At 38.0% G+C, this 27,649-nt stretch overlaps 1 protein-coding gene across 1 annotated transcript; it reads left to right on the top strand.

The window, feature by feature from the left end:
* Nucleotides 1-204: 204 nt before the first annotated feature.
* On the top strand, nucleotides 205-27,602 carry DNAJC25 (DnaJ sub C member 25). The gene is made up of 4 exons (XM_051215546.1): nucleotides 205-1,939; nucleotides 15,630-15,778; nucleotides 16,589-16,750; nucleotides 19,318-27,602. The coding sequence occupies exons 1-4, from the start codon at nucleotides 1,810-1,812 to the stop codon at nucleotides 19,528-19,530; spliced, it is 654 nt and encodes a 217-aa protein (XP_051066076.1). The 5' UTR covers nucleotides 205-1,809; the 3' UTR covers nucleotides 19,531-27,602.
* The last annotated feature ends 47 nt before the right edge of the window (nucleotides 27,603-27,649 follow it).

Raw genomic sequence — 27,649 nt, 5'->3', positions numbered from 1 at the left:
GTAGTGAATTACTGGAATTCCCTACCGGAACACGTAATATCAGCACCGTCTGTTAATATATTCAAAACGAGATTGGACCTCCACAGTATTACAAACTGCAAGGATTAATATAGGTCGACAGATCTCCTATCCTTATTACTGAAGACTGAAGACTGAAAGCGTCGTTGATTATCGCGAAATATATTGATTACAGAACTTACAAACAAACGCGGGTTGTTGCATGGGAACGTTACTCCCCGTTTCAGGTGAGCTGTTGTGTTGTGTTTAGGACCTTCTGAGAATACCCATCAAAGTGAAATATATTGTCTTTGACGGTGAAAAAGATGAAACTTTTGTGTTTTATGCTTGCAATTAGGCTAAGTATGCAACTAGTTTAGTTTTAGTAACTTTCTTTCACTGTGAATTAATTGCACGACCAAGCCAATTTTTCCACATTACTATGACCGGTAATCTTCCATTATGTGCATAAGCAATCGCTTGTCATCCATCAGTCGCCGTGACAATCAACAGACACTTCACAGTTGTAACTGTGTATCTAGAAATTCCTAGATGTTTCTGGCGCAACTTCTAGTGGGCCCTGATTGGATAAGATGCTTCTCAGTGTTTTCAGAGCCTTTCTTGTCTTTTTGTCGAGGAGTTTTCTGGATCTTCTCAGCAGTCATGTGAGTGTGTTTTGGGTGGGAGTGCGGATCTTCCCCACATTCACACCCCCAAAAGCCCTGGTACGGCCGAGAGTGGGTAGAGTCCGCTCACTCTCTCGAAATGCTCTCACATGGCCACGCGTATATAGCCTCTGCCAGGGAAGTCCTACTCACTGCCTTCTCGTGGCGGGGGTGTTGTTCACGAAATTGAGAGGATGAAAAGCGAATGTCTGGCGCTTTTACCGGGTTGGTGGACATGGAGAGTCCACCTAGGGGAGTTGGAAAGCCCTGATTCGAAACCAATGGTGCACATGGGCTCGAGTATTTTGAGGGAACAAATGGCGTGTAAACCAATCGTTGGTCTCCGGCTACCATGGGACTGCATCTCCTGACGTTGCCCCACCGCCGTGTGGATCAGACCTTCAGGTCGAAGGCTCGGGGAGTGGCCCCCTAAGGAAACCACCTGCTTCGGTTTAAGCATCCGGGCAGTATCACAGCCCTCACACAAATCAAGTGAGATTTGTGTGGCGCACATGTATTTGGTGCCTCCTTTCACCAATATCTATGTTCAAATAATAATAATAATTCAACCGTACCAGAGCATTTGGAAGCAGCGTAACTAGCCTTATCACTAAACGTTGTGGTTCAGAGCAGTGTACATAAACCTGTACTCGTTAAGTGGTTTGAATCTATATTAATTTTCTGCACAAGTACGTTACAGTTCGATAATAAAAGGAATATATTATGCTTACGTATTAGTCTATATTTTTTATGTACAGTAAAATGAGTCATTCGAAGTTGTTTTTCATGTGACATTTACATTATCGCTACTCACTTCAGAAGTTATGATATCATTGAGGAGAACGTTAACACAACACTCAAGACCACTGAAATGGAATGTATCCACCTAGTCTCAGTGTTGGTTTAAGTGGCTAGGACAGTATTCACTTCCAATATTTCTGTTAGTGACGTAACTACTACCGAACTATTTCATACGGAAATTCACAAAATTATCATGACTAAGAAAATTCATGTATTCATCTAATTTTGTGCTTATGTATACTACTGACCTATATTTTTAGTGTGAACAACCTGTAGATCTTATTGTTTTAAGAATAAAGAGCTATATTGAGTGTTAAAACGTATTTTGTTATTTAAAAAAATAGGTATGCCATTTTATTTGACAGATTTCGAACCTTCTACGAAGTTTTTAATCATCCTTATCCTATCACTTACACCTCAGTCAGCTTATGCTCAAATTGATGGAATCTACTGTGGTGAAGAAACCTGTTATGATGGTAAGTTTCGAAACCAGTATACTATTATATAATGTGTTAAAGGGTCTTGAAGATTAAGTGATAGGAGTGGGGATATTCTGCCTAATAAATGTTTGTTGATAAGCTCAGATGTTACTAGTATACCATACTGATGTACCAGTAAGATTTAAGATAGCACCTATTGGATTCTTGTAAAAAAATTTAACGGAATTACGAGTAGCTTATTTCTTGTTAAACGCTTAGTAAGTACTACCAATATTTTACTACTAAAACGCTTTAAATTGGTAAATATGTGAAGACTAAAGAACAGAGACCAGGATTCAGAAATTATAATGGATAGTTTAAAGGTTCTTAGTGTTCAAAATTAACTGCATAAGTGTTCCTCTATACGGAATTACAATGCATTCATCTACTCGGCTTTTTGTCTCTATTACTAGCTGCTAACTATATTCTAATCGTAATTCTAGTTTGTGACCCTAAATAAAATTCCTATGTCGTGAATTATTCACCTCGACCGCATTTTTATTAGGTGGAAGTAGACATAACTTTCTCACAGTTATTTTATTCAAAACTCAGAACCCATCCCATCCGGTGCATCATTCCAAGCTACTATACCCTATCGGGACGGCGAAAAGAATCAATGAATTTGTGAAATAAAAAGTGTCAGATAATTTTAAAATTTAAGATTTTATGCAAACTGAAGAGCTAATGCACCTGTACTATTGTGACTGATTCTGATCTATACCACCTAGGATTTTAGACTACTGAGCGCAATTATCGCACGCACCTCAACCGTGTAGTGAATATCTATCAATGTGGCTCAAATTAACAGTTAATGACTACACGGATTAATATCACGTCTTGGTTTTGACCATCTCTATTTTTCTTCCAACCTGTTCCTACACTAGCAAACACCGTGGCTGCTACCTTGACACAATGGTCGGGCTTGTTTGTCGTGATGACCCAACCGAGCTATATTGGCTGGAACATATGTTCCTGTAGGTCCTGCCATGCCAGACAGGTCGATTGGAGAACGGTAAGACTAAAAGCAGCAACTCAAGGTCTGAGGGCGAAGTCGTACTACTGACTAGAGAGAGGTGTGACAGCAGTAAGGTGTTTCTTTCGGACAACCAGCATCTGCAGCGATGCTGCCTTCTCACAAGGAAGGAAGGGGTTAGAAAAGGTCGACCCTAAAAATGTCACACCTCACCTTACCCCACGGATTTGCGTCTCCGGCGGTAAGGCCCTTCGAAGAACGGAGCTAACACATTAAAAACCGACGAAAAGGCCGTGCGCGACCGGCCTCAAGCAGTTGTCCCTTGGGCTCTGCAGTCACGCTCCCAGGTTGTTAAGGCCAACATTAATCCGATTTCCTCTCCAGGTTCCTCAAGAAATACCCTTCCATGGTGTGGGCAGCCGGAAAGTGACATCAGCCCTCATACCCTTAACAGCACACGAAACCGGGTTGGTCACATTCAAATCCTTCCCACACCTTCTAATACCGCTCTTATCTCTACGACTAATCCTTCTCACGTCCCTTTATGACCTCCACTGCTAGGGCAAACGATTTGGGTACGCGTAACGTTATTCCTGGTCTCCTGAAACCACGCTCTGAACCACACGTATTAGCTTTCAACGTCCGAACACTGTGACAAATAGAACAACAGGCTACCTTAGCTAGGACTTTAGAATCTCACGCCATCGATGTGTGCTGCGTTTCCGAAACGCGCATACAGGATCCGAGTAGCGTCATTCACTTGACCTCACCATATCAAAGCAACGAACCGACTGGATTTACGCTTCGTGTATCTGGAAGTACCGATGCTGTTTTCCGTGGCCTCGCCGGCGTAGGTATAGCATTGAGTCCTAGGGCAGAACTGGCTCTCTTAGACTAGATCCCAGTAGACAGTCGTTTGTGCGCTGTCTGACTAAGCGGAACATTAAGCACTCGGAAAGATAGGGACACTCGTCGTTGCTTCTTCGTCGTCTGTACTTATTCTCCCACTGACTGCAGCTCAGACAGTGTAAAAAATGAGTTTTACAGAAAGCTTTAAGCATAAGGAAAAGCATCTTTTGACATGGCGACCCCCTAATTGGTCCCAATGTTAGACCCAAATAGATCACATGGCTATCAGCCACCGATGGAGGGGCTCGATAGAAAACTGTCGCTCATTCTGGGGCACATGCTTAAATTCAGATCATGCTTTAGTGCGAGCGCGTATTTGTCTGCATCTTACTGGACGTAGGAAAGACGCTGCAAGGAAATCTCTTAGGGTCATACTTAATGATAGTCAAACTAAAAGTATATTTCAGGAACAACTAGAAAAACAGTTAGGCAGCCATTTATGTGATGCTCACCTCGAGGCAGCGTGGAATGATATCCGAAAAGCTGGGAAAACAACAGTGAAATCTGCTAGTACGGTAAACCACAAGGTTAGAGAGAAACACTGGATCTCAGCAGCATCTACCGCACTGATAGATGCTCGCAAACTCATCTCATCTGGCTCTGAACATAATGAAGAGCGGAGTCAGCTTAAGCACAAGCTGACAAGATGCCTACGCAATGATCGTGAACAGTGGTGGGTAGCGAAAGCAAGAGAGATGGAAAAGGCAGCTTCAATAGGTAATAGCAGACAATTGTTCAGACTTGTTAAGGAAACCAGTATTAGGAACCCGACTGCTAGCAAAACTATCTCAGAGAGAGATGGACATATTATAATTCTCAATCCAGGAGATTGGATCGATGGCAGAACACTTTAGGGATCAGTTCAACTGGCCTTCAGTCACACTTCGGCTTCCCACGATCTCCAGTCAACCTGAATGGCAAGTTAATGTAGGTCCTCCGTCCCTTTACGAAGTTGAAAAAGCCATAGAAAATCTGAAACGAGGGAGAGCAGCAGGCCCTGACAGGTTTACTCCTGAGATTTTTAAGGATGGTGGTCCAGTATTAGCAGCAAGATTAACTGAGGTCTTAGGTAGAATTTGGGAACTGGACGTAATCCCATCTGACTGGTCTCAATCACTGATTGTGCCAGTCTATAAGAAAGGACAAAAGTCCTCTTATGACAATCACAGTGGAATCAGTTTAACTAATATAGTGTCTAAAATATTAGCTTCAATAATACTTCGACGCCTAACTAAAGCTCGTAAAGAGTAGACTAGAGAAAACCAGGCTGGTTTTCGACATGGACGTGGTTGTATAGACCAGATATTCACACTACGTCAAGTTCTAGAACATAGACACACATTCAGATGCCTCACAATCGTAGTATTTCTCGGCCTTAAGGTGGCATTCGACTCTGTTGATCGTGAGGTTCTATGGCAGTTTTTGTCACTGAAAGGAGTACCAAAGAAGTACATTAACCTTGTAAAGGCTCTCTACTTGAACGCAACTGGTCGAGTGAGAGCTTATGGCGAACTGTCATCAGAATTGATTACCTCAAGTGGTGTTCGTCACGGTTGTTCACTCTCTCCATCGTTGTTTAACTTTGTCGTTGACGTGCTTTCAGATATAACAGTCTTCATCTTAATTTTCAGGGCTTGAACGTCTACCAGGAGATTCACTTGTTGACTTAGAATATGCTGATGACATATTTCTATTTGGTGAAGACGCTGACAAAATGCAGAGTCTTCTGACCACTCGAAGCAAAAACGCAAGCATGTTCGGCATGCGATTCCCCCCTCGAGATGCAAAATGTTACTTCAGGATAGGGTTGCATTGACACCCGAACTAATGATAGGGAGTGAAGTAGTTGAGTGTGTCGACCGCTTCACTTATCTTGGAAGTCTCATCAGCCCTTGTGGTCTGCTGTGTGACGAAATCTCAGAACGGATACAGAAGGCTCGACTAGCTTTTGCCAACTTGCGTCATTTATGGTGTAGGCGAGATATCCGTCTATCAACCAAGGGACGTGTTTACTGCTCAGGAGTTCGTTCCGTCCTACTTTATGTCAGTGAAACATTGCCGGTAAGAGTAGAGGATATTCGTAGGTTACTAGTATTCGATCATAGGTATCTTCGAAACATTGTTCGTATATCCTGGGACCACCGAGTAAGTAACGCAGTTGTTAGGAAACGGGTACTAGGTAAGGATGGCAAATCAATTGATGAAGTGGTGAGACTTCATCAGTTGAGATGGCTGGGACACGTGTTACGTATGCCCATCCACCGACTGCACAAGTCCATGAAGTTACTGACAAGTGAACTGAGTCATGTTGGTAGGTGTAGACTACCTGGTTGGGGACCGCGAGATGATAGCAACCGATGGTTAGAGACCCTGAATGACATGGCTCAAAATCGTTTGCAATGGCGCAAGTACATCCACTCTTCATGCTCTCCCGAATTCTAATCTTCTAGATTGTTCATGTCCTTTATTTTCTTTCCAAATTTATTTCACTGTATTATAGCCCTTGAATAACATCTTTAAACGGCAATGTTTCCGATTACTGCTTATACTCTTACCACCTCTACTGCTACGGGATTAGAATGAACAACTGCATCTCTATGCTAATGTGATGTGGCAACTCGAACTGATGTACGTACGTACGAAGCTCCACGTTGTTACTGACTGATTGATCGAGGTAGATGAACAATTTATCCCATTAATATGTGTCTCAAGCACCCTCATTCCATGAAGATTTACAACTTCATCAACCTATTTGCCATATTTACCTAGCACTACGCTTCTAACCACCACCCAGTCGATTGTTTCAACATACGGGAATCGCTTCAAACGTATCTATGTCAAGATACTAGTAACCTAATAATCTACCACTGAAAGGGGAGGTGGATTAGTGACGGTCTTAGTGACCCAGGAGCGTGACGACAGAACCCAAGGAACAACTGCTTGAGGCTGGTCACTCACGCCATTTCATGGGGAGTTCTCGATGTATTAGCTCCGCACTTCAGAAGGCCTTACCACCGGAAATGGAAATCAGTGGAGTAAAATGAAGTGTGACATTTTTAGAGTCGACCTTTTTTAACCCATTACTCTCATTGTGGGAAGGAGGTATCGCTGCACGTGCTGGTTGTCCTAGAGAAACACCCTACTGCTTTCACATTCCTCCACAGTTAACAGTACGACTTCGCCCTCGGACCTTAATTTTCTGCTTCTAGTCTTACCGTTTTCCAACCAACATGTCTGGCATAGTAGGACTCAAGCCAATGTAGCTTGGCTGAGTTATCACGAAAAACATGCCCGACCACCCCGTCAGCGTAACAGCTATGATCGAGATGAGTTAATGTATGATCGAAACTTAATTCTAATAATATACATGTCCTTCATGTTTTTTTGTCTTAGGTAAATAATTCCAAAGAATTAGATTATTTATTAAATCAATTTTCTGTTAAATATTTCCCATTGTAAAGTTCACTTAAATCAATTAGAAAACAATATGCAACAAAAATCTTATGGTTGAAGTAATTGTAAAATTTATGAATTGTAAACAGCTAAAAATTATTTTAACGATATACTTCAATTAGATGTATACAAAAATGCAACCAAATTAAAATGCGTTTATAATTTAAGTAATTATTGACAGTACCGATAAAAAGAATCTTTAAAAGTAGTTCACTCATCTAACAACCAAAGGTGTATGTGCTAGACGTTAAAGTTCACTTTTATATCTGTTAACTAGTGTTATTATCCGGTTGATCAAACTGAAATAGATGGCTTGATTGCTTTAACTATTAAGCTGTTGCCCTTAACAGATTTAGACTTTCTCAGTATTATTTATAATATAGTTATTTTGATTCTTCTACTATTGGTCTTGTTAATTTTATCTTGCTGCACAAATATTGTAGTGAATGAGAATTCATGTGGGGAAGACAGATTTATTGTTTAATACAGCCCCCAAATGCCCTGGTAGAGTCCGCTCACTCTCTCGAAATGCTCTCACATGGCCACGCGTATATAGCCTCTGCCAGGGAAGTCCTACTCACTGCCTTCTCGTGGCGAGGGTGTTGTTCACGAAATTGAGAGGATGAAAAGCGAATGTCTGGCGCTTTTACCGGGTTGGTGGACATGGAGAGTCCACCTAGGGGAGTTGGAAAGCCCTGATTCGAAACCAATGGTGCACATGGGCTCGAGTATCTTGAGGGAATTACAATAGCTTTGAAGCAGAAAGGGTTGTGGCAGTGAATTTTACATCAAACGAAAGCTTATAGTCTGTAAAATAAACTAGGACCAAAAATAAATGTTACTGTTTTACGAGTTTTAAAGTAAATGAAATGACGTCCTCAAAAATAGCTTCCGTAGTTGGTCAAAGTTTCTTGTTTCTCTGTTCACATCAAGTTTAAATAACCAATTAATGTCACCAGTGTTCATGGTCTTCCATATATAAACCTGTACTCGATAAATAAGTTATATTAATCGATAATGTTGAATAAATATTTCCGAGTTACTTAATTAGTCATTCAAGTTTAGGAATATTGTATCGTTATTTGTTTTTTTTCTCAATATGTCAGTGTTAATAATAGCCATGGAACTGTGTTGCAATGTTTAAAACGCTCAACTTTCAACTGCTATATCGTAAGTTCGAGTTCTGTCTCTTCTGTTTAAGTTTAGGCAACTAGATAGTATCACTATGTTAGGGGTGGTCAAACCAAAATGTGGCATCAGTCCTTAAAGTCGCTAACTTCTAGTCTTACCCATGTTGGTAGATGCAGACTACTTGGTTGAGGTCCCCGCGACTATCGTAACCAATGGTTGGAGACTGGGTGAAATGGCTCAGAATCGATCACAATAGCATCGGTGTATACACTCTTTGTCTTCCCTTAAACTATGAGACTAAAATTATTTCATATCTTTCTTTCTACGAACTAATTCTTTATATCTGTACTATATCCGTACATTAAATCTTTCCTTTATATATTACACCATTGAATTAACTACTTCTATGAATCCGGTGTTCGTCTTGCTGTGTTAATGAGGTGTGACAACTTTGACCGATGCATATATTTGCCTAGTCCTACGTTGTAACTATGTATCCCTATCCGTGTAGTTAAAAGCTAAGATTACTAATCTTTATTTCTTGAATCAGTTGAATAATAATAATAAATGACAACAGTCACACCTTGTTCTAACTTTTGTACACTTAATTTTTATGTTTTACAGTTTTGTTGTTTTTTTTTTCCTTAAAAAAAATTAATTAACCTGGTTTTTAATTATAACAGTTAGGAATGTAGAATGTTGTCACTATTCCTAGTCTTCTTATTAATTATTTTGTAAACAAAAATTAATTTTGAACAACTTATTGATAATTTTTAATCGATCATAACCTCTCCTCTCTCTCTCTCCCCCCATATTGATTGTATTGAATGTGTTATTTTCTTTTATATTTCATTAAAATTAATTAGATGTTTTGCATTGTATATAATTCATGTCTAGCTCTTAGTTGAAATATAAATCATTGGCATAAATTGATTGAAGAGAGCAAGAGATAATGTAGTTGAATATCGAAAATTCATATGTTTATTCAAAAATAAAAAAGATCACATTGGTTGGTAACAAAAGTAAAACTATGTTTAACAGAATTTTATTATCACTATTATTATAATTGTTATCATCGTGAAAAAAGAACTAAGTATATATTACATATATTTGGGATTGTACAGCTTTGAAAATGAATTTAACGAAAAGTGAACTCTTCGCTGAAACAATTTTTCTTTCTTATTTTATGTTTCAATGGGTGTATTCCGTTTATTTAAAAATAATTTGATCGAGAGATAAGACATTGGAGTAAGATTTTTTAATAACTTCCCTTTATTACGTGCGTAAGGCGTACATTCTACACCATTAATCTTTACTGATCAATATTTGTCAAAATTGAGCTGTGTATACTGGTTTGTATGTTCAATTTTGAGACACACTTTTTGTTTAAGTGCTGGTGATACTATCGGATTACTATGGGCTAAAGCATGTAGGGCTGGATCTGGATTTCTGATTCTCTAAATAAGAGTCTATTGATGATATTTATTAGTTTAGTTGCTCCTACATATTACCAAACGTCTTCCTTTACTTGCTACTATTATATACTGGAGTATACTACACGCTGGTTTGTATTTCAAAATTATCTCATGTAATGAAGGCCATAGCTTCATTAAGGAATTTTCCATCATTATCAAGTACTGTACACGTAACATCAGGATTACCCAGTGATTTTACTGTGCATCGAAAATATTTTAAATGTTTCTGAAACCCAATACTTGTAGCTCACATATGTCTTCAACTTTTAAAGTTGATCTTGTTCAGATATATATTAATACGGAGTGAAATGCTGAATAGTTTACTTGTATCCTGATAGGTTGATGAAAATCCTACCTGTTCTACAGGAGGTTTAATGTCGATATAGGCCTAGTGGGTTTTTTATGTCCACTCAGATATTTTGTCAGTCACGAACTGACTATCATTGGTAAGACTTCCATAATGAGTAAAGTGGTCATCACACATATTAATTTCACTCCTTATTGTTAAACTACCCAATGATATAGATTTGGTTTGAAGTCATATTCTATATTTAGATGAGAAGAAATGTATCTTAAATGATATTTTATTGTTGTTTATGGCCTACAAGAAACTCCAGACTCTGTTAGCGCGTTCACTATCTACATACTATGAGATAACCAGAGAGCCTCGATGTAGCAAACAAGTTAGATGAAGGAAGTATTTTTTCTAAGGGCCTATTTATGAAAATGAATAAAAATAAACTATGCATCCTTGACTTAGTCATTACAGACGACAGTTTCTTGTAAAGCGTAATAGGCATACTTCCTGTTTTGGGGGGAATGATGATGAATTCGGACCTCGATCATCTAATATCATTGTCCTATGGGATTTCAGTAACAGCCGTCCCCAAATGCCTGGTATGGTCGAGAGTAGGGTGGGCCCGCCCTTCCTCTCGAAATGCTCTCACACCGCCACGCGTATACAGCCTCTGCCAGGGGAATCTTACTCACTACCTTCTCATGGCGTGGGTGTTGTCTACGAAAATGAGAGGACGAAAAGCGAATGTCGGGCGCTTTAACCGGATTCCAAACCAATGGTGCACATGGGCTCCAGTATCCTGAGGGGACAAATGGCGTATGAATCAATCGTTGGTCACCGGCTAACATTGGACTGCATCTCCTTACGATGCTCCACTGCCTTGTGGATCAGACTTTCACGTCGAAGGCTTCGGGTGTGGTCCCCTAAGAAAACCACCTGCCTCGGTCTGGGCACTCAGGCAGTATCACAGCCCACACACAAATTAAGTGGAAATGACGATATTTACTGGAAATTCTATTCTCGCTTCGATTAATAGTCAGACGATTCACGTTATTATTATTATTATCATTATTATTATTATTACTATTATTATTGTTATTATTTACTACGTCATTTATTCACTCTCTTTTTTTCCCACTTTATGTATCCTTATTTTTCGACTTATACAGCAGCTCGCCTATGGTGGAAACTCGGTTCTATCTAAACGTTCTCGGGTCATTGCCTGGTTGAAAATTGTATGCTACCACCAAATACGAATACTGAAGCAGTTTTTCTGAAACCACGTGCACCATTCAAACTGGCTGCCTTCAACGTTCGCACACTTATGCACGTTGGTCAACAGATAGGGCTTGGTATGTCTTTAGAAAGTCTTAATATCGATGTTTGCTGTCTATCCGAGACCCGTATTCAAGACTCTGGTGAAGTACTACAAATTCGTTCTCCATCTGTCGCTTCGAAAAGCTTGTTTTACGTGCGCTTATCCGAGGACCCTGTGGCATCTTTGTCTGGTCTTGCTGGCGTTGGTGTCGCACTAAGCGCTAGGGCTGAGGCAGCACTAGTCGATTGGATCCCCATTAACAGTCGATTATGTGCTGTTAGATTAGAAAGTTCCATCAAAGTGAGAAGAAATCGGCGTGAGAAACGATGTCTTTTCGTCATCTCCGCCTATGCCCCGACAGATTGCAGCCCGGATGCAATCAAGGATGAGTTTTACCACCAGTTATCTGTTCTTCTCCAGAAAGTGCGTTCGACAGATATTGTAGTACTAGCCGGAGACTTGAATGCTCAGGTCAGGCATCTAGTCACAGAAGAGAATCGTTCAGGTGCCCGATAGGGACTTGCTGGTCGCAGGACAGATAACGGGGACCGTCTACTGCAACTGTGCACAGAACACAACCTGTTTCTGGCTAGCACTAACTTTCGGCACAGTCACCGTCGATGTGCCACCTGGCGTCCTCCCTCTGCATCTCAAGCCTGGACTCAGATTGATCACATCGCGGTCAGTTACCGCTGGCATGGTTGTGTACAAGACTGCCGCTTCTTTTGGAGTACCTATCTGGACTCTGACCATGCCTTCGTCTGCGCCAATCTCACCTTACTTTTCAGTGGCCAACGAAGTGACCGCCACCAAAGGATTGATGTCAGCAAGTTGGTTGCAACTAAGTATCGAACCGAGCTAGCTTTCTAGACTAGCTACCATTCCACCGAAAAATATAGATGAGCATTGGTTGCAACTTCATGACGTCATCAAAATAGCGAATAAGGCCGTGTGAGCGAAACAATCTGCGAGGATGACGGGATGCCAATCACTAACGTCCATCGACGTCTTGGACGATGGGCAGAATTTTTCGAAGGGCAGTTCAACTGACCTGCTGCTCCGGCAACGTCGATCAGACTATCCTGCCCTCCATGGCCGGTGACGACTGATCCACCAAATGAGGCGGGAGTCCGCAAGGAACTCCAACTCTTGAAGCGCTACAAATCACCGGGCCTAGATGACGTAACTCCGGCCCTTTTTAAAGATGGTGGTGACTTTCTGACTAAGGAATTGACGACGTTGTTTACAAAGGTTTGGGAACTAGAGAGTGTACCAACGTCATGGAATGAGTCGATAGTTAACCCTGTTTTTAAAAAGGGTTCACGTCGTTCCTGTAACAACTATCGGGGGATAAGTCTACTTCCGATTGCGTCCAAGCTATTGGCTTCCGTCATTCTTCGTAGGTTGTTCAAAACCCGAGAAAGATTGACTCGCGAGGAGCAGGCTGGGTTTCATTCCGGTCGAGGATGTATTGATCATATCTTCACCCTCCGCCAAATATTAGAACATCGTCATACCTATCACAGGCCAACAATCGTAGTGTTTCTTGACATCAGGGCTGCCTTCGATTCGTTGAACAGGACTGTTCTCTGGGATTGTGTATTGAAGAAAGGTGTACCTGAGAAGTTTATTAACATCCTAAAGGCCCTATATACAAACACCTCAGGCAGAGTGAGGGCATACAACCATCTCTCTCCATTGTTCCATTCAAGCAGTGGGGTTAGGCAGGGTTGCCCAATCTCACCATTCCTCTTCGACTTTTCGATCGATGACATTCTGGAAACAGCTTTGATGGATGTAAGTAATGGCGGTGTGGATCTGTTGCCTGGAGAAAGAATTCTCGACCATAGGTATGTGGATGATATTGTCTTACTGTGCGATAATGCCCAAGCCATGCAGTGCGCACTTAATCAGTTGGCAATCAGTGTCCGCAGGTACGGTATTTGCTTTGCACCTTCGAAGTGCAAAGTATTTCTAACAGGACTGGCAGGATTCTAATCCTGTACTCACCCTGGATGGTGAGCAGATAGACGTAGTCGAGAAGTTTGTGTATCTGGGTGTTCTGGTGGTGGCGTGAGTGTAGAGATCAATGCACGTATAATGAAAGCCAGAGCGCCTTATGCCAATCTGGGCCATCTTTGGTGCCTTCGTGATGTCAGTTTGGTTGTTAGATGTCCAATCTACAACGCGTCGGTGAGAGCAGTTCTGCTCTATGCTTGTGAAACCTGGTCTCTCCGAGTTGAGGACCTGAGACGACTCTGTGTTTGATCATCATTGTCTCCGAAGGATAGCTGACATTCAGTGGCAACACCATGTTAGTAATGCAGAGGTTCGGCATCGTGTGTTCGGGCGCAGAGACGATAATGTCACTGTAGTGTCACTATCTTGAAACATTGACTTCCGTGGCTTGGACATGTTCTACGAATGTCGTCCCAGAGAACTCCGCATCGTGCATTATTTGCCGACTCTGGGACTGGTTGGATAAAGCAAAGAGGTGGTCAGTGTATGACATGGTGTCGTGATATGAAAGAAAGCTGCAAAGTGCTGGCTTGTGTTGTTCCTTCACGATTCCCTGGCTGGGGTCTGAGAGATGGGGCAACACAGTGGTTAGAGACGTTATCAGATATGGCTCAGAATAGAAGCCAGTGGCGATCCTGCTGTAACCTTCTTTTACCTTCTTCATAAAAAGTGGTTGTATCTTCCGTAACTGAAGGATTTCTTCTGATTGTACCTTTTCGTTTCGCCCACTATTATTATTACACTGCCTTACACTAATCTGGTCTTCATTGTTCTTCTTTTTTTCTCTCCCCATTCATTGTTTTGTGTGGCGCATATATATTTGGTGTCCTCTTGTACCAATATTTATGTGTTCAAATAAATAAATAAAATAAATCAGTAACAGCCTGAATGGGTCAGTGGTATTATTTCATTAGAGATCAGTATTTCAGTGAACTCAATCAGAGACTTAATATTTCATCAAATTTTGTAACATTGAAACCAATATGTCCTATTTTGAAACTCTACATATATTGTGGTGTGTGCTACTGATACCGACAGATATAAGTAGTATGTATCGTCGATCGAAAGTGAAATGCATTCAGGCAGAAGGCTAAGAAGATCAAAGAAAAAAGAACGAGAACAAAGAATGATTTGTGTGGAACCTAAAGAACAACGAAGTCTGAAACGATTGACATTTTGCAACTGAAGTATTTACTGTTTATTTCTCAGATTTTACTAATATGTTCTGTAGTTTTGTATGCAAATACATTTGATTGTCCCCACTTGTGTTCTCGTTCACTACAATATTCTAAAATCATTTCTTATGATTGATAATTAGTTTAGTAGATTTAACAGACAATTGTTTTTAACCTCATTGCCATCCGTTGTTTAGTATAATGAAGTACAACCCAACCACTCAATGATCAATCAATGTAAATGTTTTCTTCTTGAGTTATTGATTTTGTATCAATGTAATCAAAAATGTGGTTATAGAGTTTTCGTATGTCAGTTATGTAAGCAGTGATAGTATATCAGATAGAAATAAGTTAATAGGCAAAGGTTTGTATTTATAATTTTTTCATAGTTTTCAATATCAGCAGTGGGAAAGTACCAAATCCTTACAAATAAACTTCATACTTATTGAACAGGTTAGTAGCTCGTCAGACTTATTAGCTTAGTAAATAACTTGTGCTAGGATCTAAAGTGATAGGTGCTGGGTTCAGACTTTTTCTACACTTTTCAAAAATGTAATAAACAGTGTTTACATTTATTCCACGGTATTAATCTTTTTCCGGATTTCACAGTGTTAGGTATTGGTATATTCAATCAAAATTAACCTTTTTAAAAATAATGGTTGCTCAGTATTTAAGACATGTAACGTACAACCATTGAGTTACGTGTTCGAATCCCGCACCATCTGACTGGTTGGGTAATATCACTAGCTTTCTCACTAAGAGGTGTAGGTCAGTGTCTAGTATTCAAGTCTATACTATGTTGCTAAATTGTATTAAGGTATCAGATAACGCTTATCAGCTTGTCAGACTTAAAATTATCTCAGCTTTTGATATCCATATTATATTGGCGCATCTGAGATTTAATTTCGTCTGTTTTTTTTGGGGGAAAAATGTCAGTTTTACAGGTTACCCGAGATGATGATAAGAATAGAATTCGTAAAGCATATCATGAAATGGCAAGAAAACATCATCCAGATAGACAGAAAACATCTGAGGATAAAATAAAAGCGGAAGAACGCTTCCGTTTAATCAACACTGCCTATGAGGTATGTTTAATAAGTAATTTAAAAAATTATATTTAAACTTTGCTAATCTAAAGAAGCACTGAATTGTTTAAAGGATCTTTGAACTCCAACCATGTTAAGAGTGAAACATTTAGAAGCGAGTGATACTTGACGATGTCGCGTTGTGTAACACCGATTAGTTGGATTTGGGAATATGGCCCATTGAATTCCAACTTCCTGGTCTAAAGTCAACATGTTTGCTACTGCATCTTTGGCCTACGTTATGGATGTGCACTCCCGAAGAGAGTTAAACCAAAACAAAACAACGTTCTGTTAGTTTCTGTTTTCCCATGGTTCCCTAACTAATATCAATATGTTGTAAGAACAAACTTAAACACTGTATGATGATATCGTAGTTTATGCTCTTCAAAAGTCTGTCTCACGATTCTTCCATCATTTTGGAACATCAAAATGTTTACATTTATACCTTCATGAGTACATCTGATTCACTGCAACCGATTTCGACGCATGATACCTAAAGTCTTTTTCTCATAGAATACGGTTGTTTCCACTCACAAGTTTCTGACTTCTTGGAATCATGTGATGTATACGACATATTAAACGGGCTTTAATCAACAATAGGTTTATATTATCACCAACTAATTAACCATCTTCATGAAATACCCAAAACCTCATCTCAACTGTACTCACAATAGTGAAATATTCAAAGCATCATTAAGTTAATATGATTTACATTCATATTATTTCAACTTAAACCATAAGTAACTTACGGAATATAATGAATATTTTCCACTTGTTTATTAAAAAAATCATTTTCCCCTATTATTTCAGATTCTTAGTGATCCAGAACAACGAACAGAATACGATTATATGCTTGATAATCCAGATCAAATGTACTATCATTACTATCGGTATTATCGACGTCGTGTTTCGACAAAAGTTGATGTTCGATTAGTAATTATATCAATTCTTCTTATTATATCATCGATACAAGTAAGTTTTATTATTACTGTTGTATTAGAAATGTGTTTGAGATGTGATTATTATAATTATTTGTAAGGGATTTGCATGTTTGCTACCCACCTCCAGATATTACCTCGATGTATAGTGGTGGGGCTTGGATATCGTGGTGAATTAATTGAGCTATATTGACTGGAATATTTGTTTCAATAAATCCTACCATCTCAGGTAAGTTGCTTAGAGAGCTTTAGAACTAAAAGCATTAAACTCGTCGTCTAAATGTCAAGTTGTACTACTGACTGTACGGAGGCGTGACAACAGTTCAGTGGTCTCTCTAAACAATCATCTGGGGTGATACTGTCTTTCCACAACTAATGGAGCTAGCTAGAGAAGGTTGATCCTAAAAATGGCCGTAAATTCTTAAAAAATACAGAGGTAACAATTAAACGTACTAACAAAAAGTGTGTGCGCGACCGGCCTCAAGCAGTTGGTGATTGTTTTGCTTCTCTTTCCGACCGACGACTGTACAGAATATGCGTATTCAAAATCCATTCTCGTGTTGGACTTATTTAATTCCGTTATCCGCTAGCACGATTTTTGGGTCGTTGACTATATACGAGAATTGTCGACATGTTTATTTCAATAACGGTAATCACATGACCGAACTGGAGTCAGATCTTGGGCCATTAAATACTCTCAGGTCGTCAAGACTGTCTCTAACTTAGTTTTTTATTAAGTCCCTCAGAAAGTATGATTCCACAGTGTAAGCGCTCGAGAAGTTATAACCCCCTTTATACCTATAACAGCCCTAGAAACCACCTCTTTTACAAATAAACATCATCTTAATTACGTAATATTTCTTGTAACTGTATCTTTATTATTATGACTCACAGTTGTATCTTTTAAAACCAATGGTTATTGGGTTCACACCTAAGTGTGAACATCATCAGTATCCGTGTACATTCAGCATATTTATTTTGTTTCCCTTTCTTCCTCTCTTGACCTGTTGGTTGTGCATGACTTTTCTAATTGGTTGGCAATATATATATATATATATATATATATATATATATATATATATATATATATATATAACCCTCTTAATTTCTGATAAATCATGCTACTGATTTGCCTAGACTGTCTTCCTAGCCGGTTTTGATAACCCAAACTACTCGTACACGACACCTCGAACAATAGAGAGGATGAACGGGCTGCGAGCAAAAGCTTTACTTAAAGTTAGTTCATATATGGAAAAAATGAGGGTATTTATAGAGTTATACATGACCCTGGGCTTCTTTAAATTCATAGAACCGTACTAAATATAGTAGCAGTATAGGTAAATATTCAATCAAAACCACAACACGTGATTCTACATTTTCTAGATGTTTCTGCGAAGCTCCTGCTCAACGGCGACTGACTCAGACGTTTCCTCGTGTTTCTGGGTCTTTAGAGATTTTGACGAAGGATATTTTGGGGCTCTTCCAAGAGTTTCCACCGTAGTAAATCTGTTATAATGGTCAATAAATCTGACATAAGTCTCCCATGTTTTCAAATCAAAAGGCGGAACTGCTGACTAAAAGAATATATTTTCTGTTCTATGAAACTAACATGCTTATATGCAAAGTATTTAACACAATAATTGAATTCAAAACAGATTTATTTTTCAACAGATAAAGGTGATAATCTGGTCCAATCAGATAGACCAAATAATGCTAGAAACGCTACTGGTCAATTTCTGAGGAAACAGGCATGCACTATTGATTGAAACGTGGTTTAATTTTTTGAGTAAAATGTTTCTATATTTATGAATGATCAAAATGGGGACTTGTGGAGACTGTAGTAATTTAAATTATAAAAATTATGAGTCGATCTAAGCTAGACCAGCATTGGAAACTTGGAAGCACTGGACAACCGTCTCGTCGTAGTATAAGACTACTCATCGGCGCGCACCCATGACCCAGCACGCGAGACTCGAAACCAGGACCTTCGGCCTCACACGCGAACGCTTAACTTCCAGACCATTGAACCGGCATCCAACAGTGTTAATGTCTAACTCCAATCGATTCATGATCTTGAGCAACCCTTCATCCATTGTTCGAGGTGGAGACTGAAGGTCCTGGGTTCGCGTCTCGCATGTGGGGTCGTAGATTTGCACAGCTGAGGAGCCCCATACTAGGAAGAAACAGTCGTTTAGTGCTTCCAGGTTTGCAGTGATTATCTAGATTAGATCGGCTCATGAATTCAACTACTAAAATTTATGAGTGACTTGTGAATAACATTATCGATTCAGTTAACGAATAAAAGCTCTCTACTCACTCTTGATTTTCTCATTCAGGTAACTGGTTTTGGAATACATATGTGAAGCGTATATGTAAGTATCAGACTCGGACCACCTCACAACATAATAGGAGTAAACACGGTTAACAATTAATAAATAAATGATTAGAGGTTATAGTAATGATGGATCATTTACTGTCTATTGTAATGAATGTCTAACTATCATGGTTAATTCTTACTCTGTCATATCAGTTCGTTCACTGATCATTCCTCTTTTTTCTGAGAAAAAATGCTTACAACTTTACTGTTTATATTTCTTTTAGTATGCTGGTCAATGGACAAGTTATAATCATGCATTAACTTATTTACTAAAAGATCCAAAGCATCGTGCCAAAGCAAAACAGATAGCTATTGCTGATGGTCGTTTAAATATATCCAAATATGAAGTTGGCAGACGTTTAACACGTGATGAACTGAAAGAACGTGAGGAACAACTACTTCGGGATATATTAAAGGAGACTGTTGAACTTCGGTAAATAAATTGAAAGTGGTTAGTTTTCATTGTATCTAATGCACTTTTGGATGCTTCGCTTTTTCTTTTTTCTTGTTTCTTGGATTCGTAACGGTTGTTTTGCAGGTATTTTCTTCTTTCCATGCGTAATACGTATCACTTTTAATGGGTTTCAATATATGTATGTTTGTATTCATATTTTGCACAAATTCCTATCTTTTTTCGTGTTTTTTATTCCCATCATGCACTTGGTGGTAGTGGTTGTATACAAGTGGTCAAGTGAGAGTATTTTGAGAGGGAGAGCGGACTCCCCACCCTTGGCCGTACCACGACATTTGGCGACAGCAATAATACAACCCTGTATCACAACCCATGCGAGTACATTTTCGATGTCCGCGATAAACAAGAAAGTTTATAAATATTTTCCTTTAGCATCTGAGAAATATATTTGTAATCTGTTGTAATATTACACCAAACAGGCTTGATACGAAATGAAGCTGTCTATTTCTGGATCCGTGTTTTTCTATTATTTTTAACCGAATCTATCTGGCGAAGCTAATGAAGGACTTTTACCATTGACTTGATTGAAAATTACAGTTTCTGATAACAATAGTTAGTTTAAGTGTAACCCCACAAATTAACAAATCATTTCCATATATTTCCATCTCAATGATCAACATTCTTGGCTGACGTACGCGATTTGCATAAAGTAAACTTCATAATAATGATACACTTGACACAGGTAAATTCGATAGAAGATAATGACATTGGTTTGATGAAAATAGTGACTATGTTGACAATAGATAATTAAATTTTGAATATTTAATGTTCAGAATCTCAAGATAAAGATGCTATTATATTTTAGTGTTTGAAAATTAGTGATCTGAACACTTATAGGATATTTTGAGGAGCAAGTAGACTGATATTGGCAGCTCAACTTATGCAGTGCCTCAGATTAAAAATTTTCCACCTATTATCTGCAACTATCCAAAAATCCATAAACCAAATATCCTTCTATGGTTTATATGTTTAATAATTAATTTCAGTTTTTTATCAGATAACTCATTAGTTAGCAGAGAAATTAAAGCTTATCACGGACTGAAGAAAGAACATTTTAATCTTTGAGAGAGAGAGAGAGAGAGCTGTATTTTAACACTTGTTAAACCTCATATCAGTGAGATTTTATTGTGAAATGAAGGTTTGTAGCTTGTTTGCTCCCTTTGAATTGAATGTAGTTTAAATGTGCAGGGTTGTAGCGTGGCGTCGAGTCATCGTTGACTATGATCACCCACTGCACTGAAATTACTTCGTAGATGAAAAACTAGAAGGCGGTTGACGGTTGTAATAATATATATTTGTTGGTAATCTTGTGGTATCGAAAGAATACCGAGATCATACCAAACAGTACAAGTTGAACTACTGAACATAACCGAGAGCGTTCAAGGTCATAGTCAACGAAAGAAAGTATGTTTTTAGTACAGTTAAACAAACAAATACAGTAAAACAATCACTGGTACAATTTGGTTATAATAATAAGTGTTTCCATTATACCAATCGTGTTCTCTTGATAAAAGTAGGTAGCTTGTTTGCTCTCTCTGAGTTGAATGTGGTTTAAATGTATTAAGATGACAATTAACTGATAAAAGCTTACTAGTTAGTGATCATAAATAAAATTCTCTTTACACATTTAAACAAATGCATAAAATTCATATTGTTTTGTATGGAGATATGGCGAGTAATTGCTTAATCGTTTGGAATGCAAATATCATATGAAATTGACTTCTTTTTTTTTTAAAAAATCGTGTGTACTATTCGTTCACATCTTAAGAAGAATTAAATATAACTCAGTTCAATTTAGAAAAATCTGACCGTTAATCTAACTGTAACGATGGTGTATTCCTAAATCATATTTAATTAATTTTTGGAGTCCAATCGATTCTTATCACCAGTTTTTGGTTTTGTTTTGATTTTACACTTTGAACTTTTTCTCTTTTACTCAAGTTGCATTATCGATTCAACCTGAGGTTATTTAAAATTATTAAGAAATCGGATTTAGCGTTCAATTAATAGATTTATCAATATTCAATTTCCATATATATATATAAAGTAATAATGATCATTGATTATTAATCTTATGAAACTTGACCAAATAACATGAATTTAAGTTCATTCAATTATTATCGCCGTAATAGATATTATCTTCTAGAAAAGATTATCAATTAGCCGTAGTCAATTTAAGACCTTAATGCAGTCCAGATGGCCACACGTTACTTCATCCAAGCAAAGGACTAATGTCCTCAACAGCAATAAAAATCTCCAAATATAAGAAATATACCATCTTAAAGAAGCATAAGATGAAGTAATAAAAAGAGTGGAAAATGGAATAATACATAATCTAAAGATTAATAAATACTACTACATCTTCATGTTTTCTTCATGTCACCCAATATATCTAATCATAGATAATGACAACAAGGATGTATACATGGCTCAATTCAACAGTTAAAGTTCTCATGGATTGCCTCATGTGTCCAATTCTAATATTTCCTCAACTGTCTATTAATAGTAACATGACACGTCAAAGTAGTAGGTGGATGGACTTATGTAACAAATATTACCTAACTACTTTAGTCAGCGAAAGTTTTTAACTTCTTCAATCGACTCTGTCCTTTGAACTAGTATCCCCTACATGTAACTATAGTAATGCTCACTTACGAATAATATCTCAAAGATACCTATGACCAGTTACTTAAAGCCCACTCATGTTTTCTCTTTTCAGGGCTCACATTTTATGTCACAGCAAATTGCATCGTACATAAAAGTTAGTAAAAAGATAGAATATGGTTAAGTATAAAATGTTCTATTTTTACATCCACACATATTTGAGGTACAATGTTTTTCATTCATAACGTTCAAATGCCGTGGTACGACCGAGAGTGTGAAGAGTTAGCTCTTCCTCTCCAAATTCTCTCACATGGCCACGCGTGTACAGCCTCTTCCAGGGACGTTCTACTCACTGCCTTCTCGTATTTTAATAAATTAGAATTTTATTTTGCAGTGATCTGATTAGGAACCCCTTTAGTTCGACTCTTATTTTATCCAACATCAGATTTGATGGTACAGGAGATACATATTGTATATTTTAAAGTGTGAATCTGTCGCTCAGTGGTTGTTAAGATGATTAGTTTTAATCATTATTCTGATAGTTAGTTTTCTTACCGTTTTGATGAAATGACCCAACGAATTGAAACCTATTAGTTTTCTATTCTAGATCTTCTGATGTTCTAGTCAGTTTTTCGTTTCGTTTTTCATTTAATTTTCAATGTTATTTCCTCATCGAAGCTTCAACAGCACGATTAAGTGACTTCTCAAATTTGACAAACCAAAACTCAAGACTGTCTGTAAAGATGGCAATATAATTACGGAACTATATAAGATCTCTACAGTATTTACTAAGCTCGTAGACGATCATAAAAATGCTTATTAAAATGGATATATGAAGTCATAACAATATACGTTATGTGACAGCTAATAGCTGTGTCGAGATCATAATGGCAGATGATGTCAAAATGAGAATAAAGAGAATCAAAATATAGAAACTGTTATCATAAAGCAAAATTCGAAAATATCTGTTGCAATTAAAATAATAAAGTGAATATTGTCAACGTGTGTCCATACTCACGAATGTTATGATGACATATACGTCGCACCATATGCTCAAAAGTTATCAGAAATGGAACGGGTTACTGAATATTAATAAGTAGTATAGAGCAATGCACAAAAGGAAGTAGAGTGATAAAACAAACCTAACACTATATTTTTATTGGTGAGCACATTTTCCCCGTTAAATTGGTCACTCAAAGGAGAGTTTCTTTTTTTTCTTTTGTATTTCATTTCAGAGGTGATTGTTGTCGACCCAGCCTAAAACGTGTTCTACTGGTTAGAATATTGTTTTTCCCTTGGACTTGTTATATATGGTTACGTTGGATGCTTTATTGGGTTGTAAAGTATTGGATACTTCGTAGGGAATATGACGAAGAGGCACGGATATTTATCACTAGACGTCGGTTAAAAATAAATGAGAGTGAATGGGATTATGCAGGCGAAGAACAACAAGCAAAGTATTTATCACAAAAACTTTGGATTAATGAGAATTATCAGGTTTGTAGTTTTTCCTAATTCAATGTGCTATTGATTTGTTACCTAAATAAGTTGAATGAGAATTTTTGGTGTACAGTGTGTTGGACGAGTGTACGTTTTATGTTCGTTATCATAATCAGTGAACCGATAGCTTAGTGGTCGAAACAGTCAGCTTCAAACTAGTAGTTCATAATGAGTCAAACATCGGTACATCTATTCGAGTCAATACACCATATATCAAGACAGATACTAGAGTAGTAAAAGTAGTATCATTATGAGTGGGAATTCGAACAAAAAGAATGAATTGCTGGAATGGAAAACGAAAACGACAATTCCAAATCTCGTGATCTAATATGGGACAGAAAATGAATACATTTGTGCCATCGCGATCAATTCTAAACTGTGTCATCTAAAGTCCTCTAATCACTCATTGTAATAATTTCGCAGGCATCAATATGGTAGTCTTCACCTACCAACACATTCCAATCTAGTAGTCACTAACTTCATGGACTGATGTCATATCTTGGTTTGGCAGCCCTTAGATCACACACCTGTACCCCACTATTCTCGTGTTTTGTTTTTTATAGACAGACTGTATTATTGGTTGCTCCACACAAGACATGTGACTAAAAAGCGAGTGTATAGATCTATATTTGGTAAATGATTTATATAGTTGTAGGCATTCAGTGTGTTAAGCCCTTACCCTAGTCTCAAGTTTTCTATCCATGTGGAAGCATTTATTTTCCTGGATTATTGTCTAGCTCCATATTTTTTAATCCAATGGCCACTGATCACTGTTCCGATTGAGCTAATTAAGCGGAGTATCTATTGAATGGTTCCTAATTTCCTTGTCGAACAAGAGATGCACTGTGGTTAGTAATGCAAGTGAGTAATAGCTATTGGTGAAGGTTTTTCGGAAGCAACTAATGGGAATTGAAATTCAATAGACACTTTATATCGCTTTTGCAGTGTTCGCGAAAGTATTCATGATGCGCAGAAATACTAAAATAGACGTGCACACGAAGATTACTATCTTTTGTACAAGGATAATGTTTTTTGACAGGCTCTTTTCGTCACCCTAGCTTCCTGATAAACTCACACTTGTTAATCAACAGATAAGAAATATTTAATTCTGACCTGTCAAATGTTTTTTGTCATTGTCAAAAACCAAGATGGACTTCTGTGTAAAAAGCCAGCGGAAAGTGTGCGTTTGGTTTTTCATTAATACGAGCATAGTAGGTCAGTTGGCTACTTGTGTTAACAGTTGTGTTTTTCTACTTGTTTTAAGTTCTAGGATAAGTCTCTTTGTAGTGAACTAGGTTCTCCTTAGAAGAGTTTATTGATGCGACTGGTCTTACTTACTTCTTGACATGTTTCATTCGTTGATCATTCATTATTTTTAGAACTATTTCATGGTTGACACGCATAATGTTCAGTCTTAGAATGAATAAAAACCGTCTAATGCTAAATTTTATTACTAATCACATGTTTTATTTAAACACATTGGTACAAAGTGCCACCAAAATGTATATGTACTACACGAAGTTGTTGACATTCAATTTTTGTGTACTGTCCGAGTTCCCGAACCAAAACGAGTGGTTTTCTTAGGAAGCCCACTCCCCGAGCCTTTGACCTAGAGGTCTAATCCTTAAATCAGTGAAGCAACGTTAGGAGATGCAGTCCCATGGAAGCAGGCGACTAACAATAAGCTCATACGCCATTTTCCCTTCAAGATTATGGGGCTCATGTGCACCATTTGTTTCGAATCAGAGTTTTGCAACTCCCCTAGGTGGATTCTCTGTCCCCAACAACTCGGCTTAAGCTTGGAACATCCGCTTTTCGTTCTTTCAATAGTGTAAACTACACGCTGTCCATGAGAAGGCAGTAAGTAAGTCTTCCCTGGTAGTGGCTGTATATGCGTGGTCATGCTAGAGCATTGTTAGAGGAGGAGCTGACTTTCCTCACCCGCAGTTTTACATAGATACATATTTAAATCTTAAAAAAATAATTTTCTATATCTATTTCAGAAATTTCTTGCAGATCAACAAGAAGCAAATCGAATTCGAGCAGCTGAAGATACTGATTTAAAACGTTATAGACGATACACAAAACGTGCTGGACCTGCCTCAGTGAATCTTGAAGATTTATTTTAAAATCCTCGCCATTCAAACTGAATATTAATTGTCCAATGTCCTTGTTGATCCTGCCATAGTCCCGTTCTATGTATTATATATATCGAGTGGCCGATCATTTGTTATTCTGTATATCTATAGTACACAGTTTTCTTTCACCAGGTTGTTTTGTGTATACATAAAAGAGCAGTAGGTGATTTTCATTCCATACTCTTAATCATGCTCTCCTTCTTCTCCACAGTCGAAATCTTTTATTACCCTACCCGTATTTTGTTTTATTTGATAAAACCACCGAGCTTAATTTCTAAAAAAAATTACGTATGACTTGTGAACTCAGCCGTAGGTTCATTTCTTATCAAACTTATGCTCTGTCTCTCACTATGTCATGTATGTGCCTTAAATTTTGATTTACTATTGGACTTTTTCAATCCTACAATTAGTAATTATGGTTTGTATTGTTTAATCAAAGTTTGTATAAATAAATTACTATTTAGCAGATTTATACATTTTCTATTTTTAGTGGAATTGGTTTATTGTCTTTTATGAGCATATGCTTCCCATCGTAATTTGTCATGGATGTAAATCAATGTGTTTTGTTGCTTCTCACGATTATTGTCTTATCTTTTCAGTGTTATAACTAGTTTTTTTTTTCTTAAATAAATTTATAACTGGGATTCTGTACTATGCTAGTTATGATGATTCTACAAAGTAACATGAATAATACTAATTCAAATGAGTATTTATAATACAAGATAAGTGAAATCGGTTCTCTAAAATATTATCGATCGAAAGTATTTCTCTGCTGACTTTAGTTAGTGAATTACTTCTGGAATTCGGAGGAAATAAACGTTAATTATATGTTTACAATTTAAGCGATGCTTATTTTCAGGCGAATTTCGACTCATCCTCCAAGCACTTAGCTTTAAGCTATACTCGATGTGTGAAGGCTAGTAATACTCTCAAATTTCCCAAATGAAAGCAGGTAAAGTGAGATTCTAACTTTGGACTTAGTAGCTGAAAGTCGAAAGCCTTAACCATTACTACACCGCTCCACTATTTAGTCAATCCTGTGTTGAAAATAGTGACATTAAAGTAGAGATTTAAATTAGCCAACCACTATCGAAATAGAACATGGTACAAGTATACATCAGCTCACATTGTTAAACCTTATAACACCATAACACGCGAAAATTTAGAAAAGTGAATGTTGTAACGTGTGGATTGCAGGTTTTGATAAGCAGCGTATTTATCGATCGAATCAGTGACACGTAAGGACGACCTAGAGTCTCTATTGGCCCCGCTTCCCTGTCTAGCCCAGCCAGTTGAGTCTAGAACGCAAGTCGGTAAGAGTAGAGGATATTAATAGGTTACTAGTATTCGATTATAGGTGTCTTCGGAACATTGCTCGTATATCCTGGTACCGTCGAGTGAGTAACGCAGTTGTTAGGAAATGGGTACTAGGTAAGGATGGAAAATCAACTGATGAAGTAGTGAAACTTCATCAGTTGAGATGACTGGGACACGCGTTACGTATGCCCAACGACCGACTGCCTCGACGTGCTATGTTCAGTGGTATAGGAGTAGGTTGGAAGAAAGCTAGAGGCGGCCAAACCAAAACATGGCACAAGTCCATGAAGTCACTGACAAGTGGACTGAGTTATGTTGGTAGGTGTAGACTACCTGGTTGAGGACCACGAGATGATAGTAACCGATGGTTAGAGACCCTGAATGACATGGCTCAAAATCGTTTGCAATGTCGCAAGTACATCCACTCTTCATGCTCTCCCAAATTCTAATCTTCTGAATTCTTCATGTCCTTTTTTTTCCTCCTTCCAAATTTATTTCACTGGATTATACTCTTTAAATAACATC

This window comes from Schistosoma haematobium, chromosome 4, assembly GCF_000699445.3.
Source record: "Schistosoma haematobium chromosome 4, whole genome shotgun sequence".
In the NCBI taxonomy this organism is placed as follows: domain Eukaryota; kingdom Metazoa; phylum Platyhelminthes; class Trematoda; order Strigeidida; family Schistosomatidae; genus Schistosoma; species Schistosoma haematobium.
The sequence above is the reverse complement of the archived record's forward strand: the minus strand, read 5'-3'. Positions and strand labels throughout refer to the sequence as shown.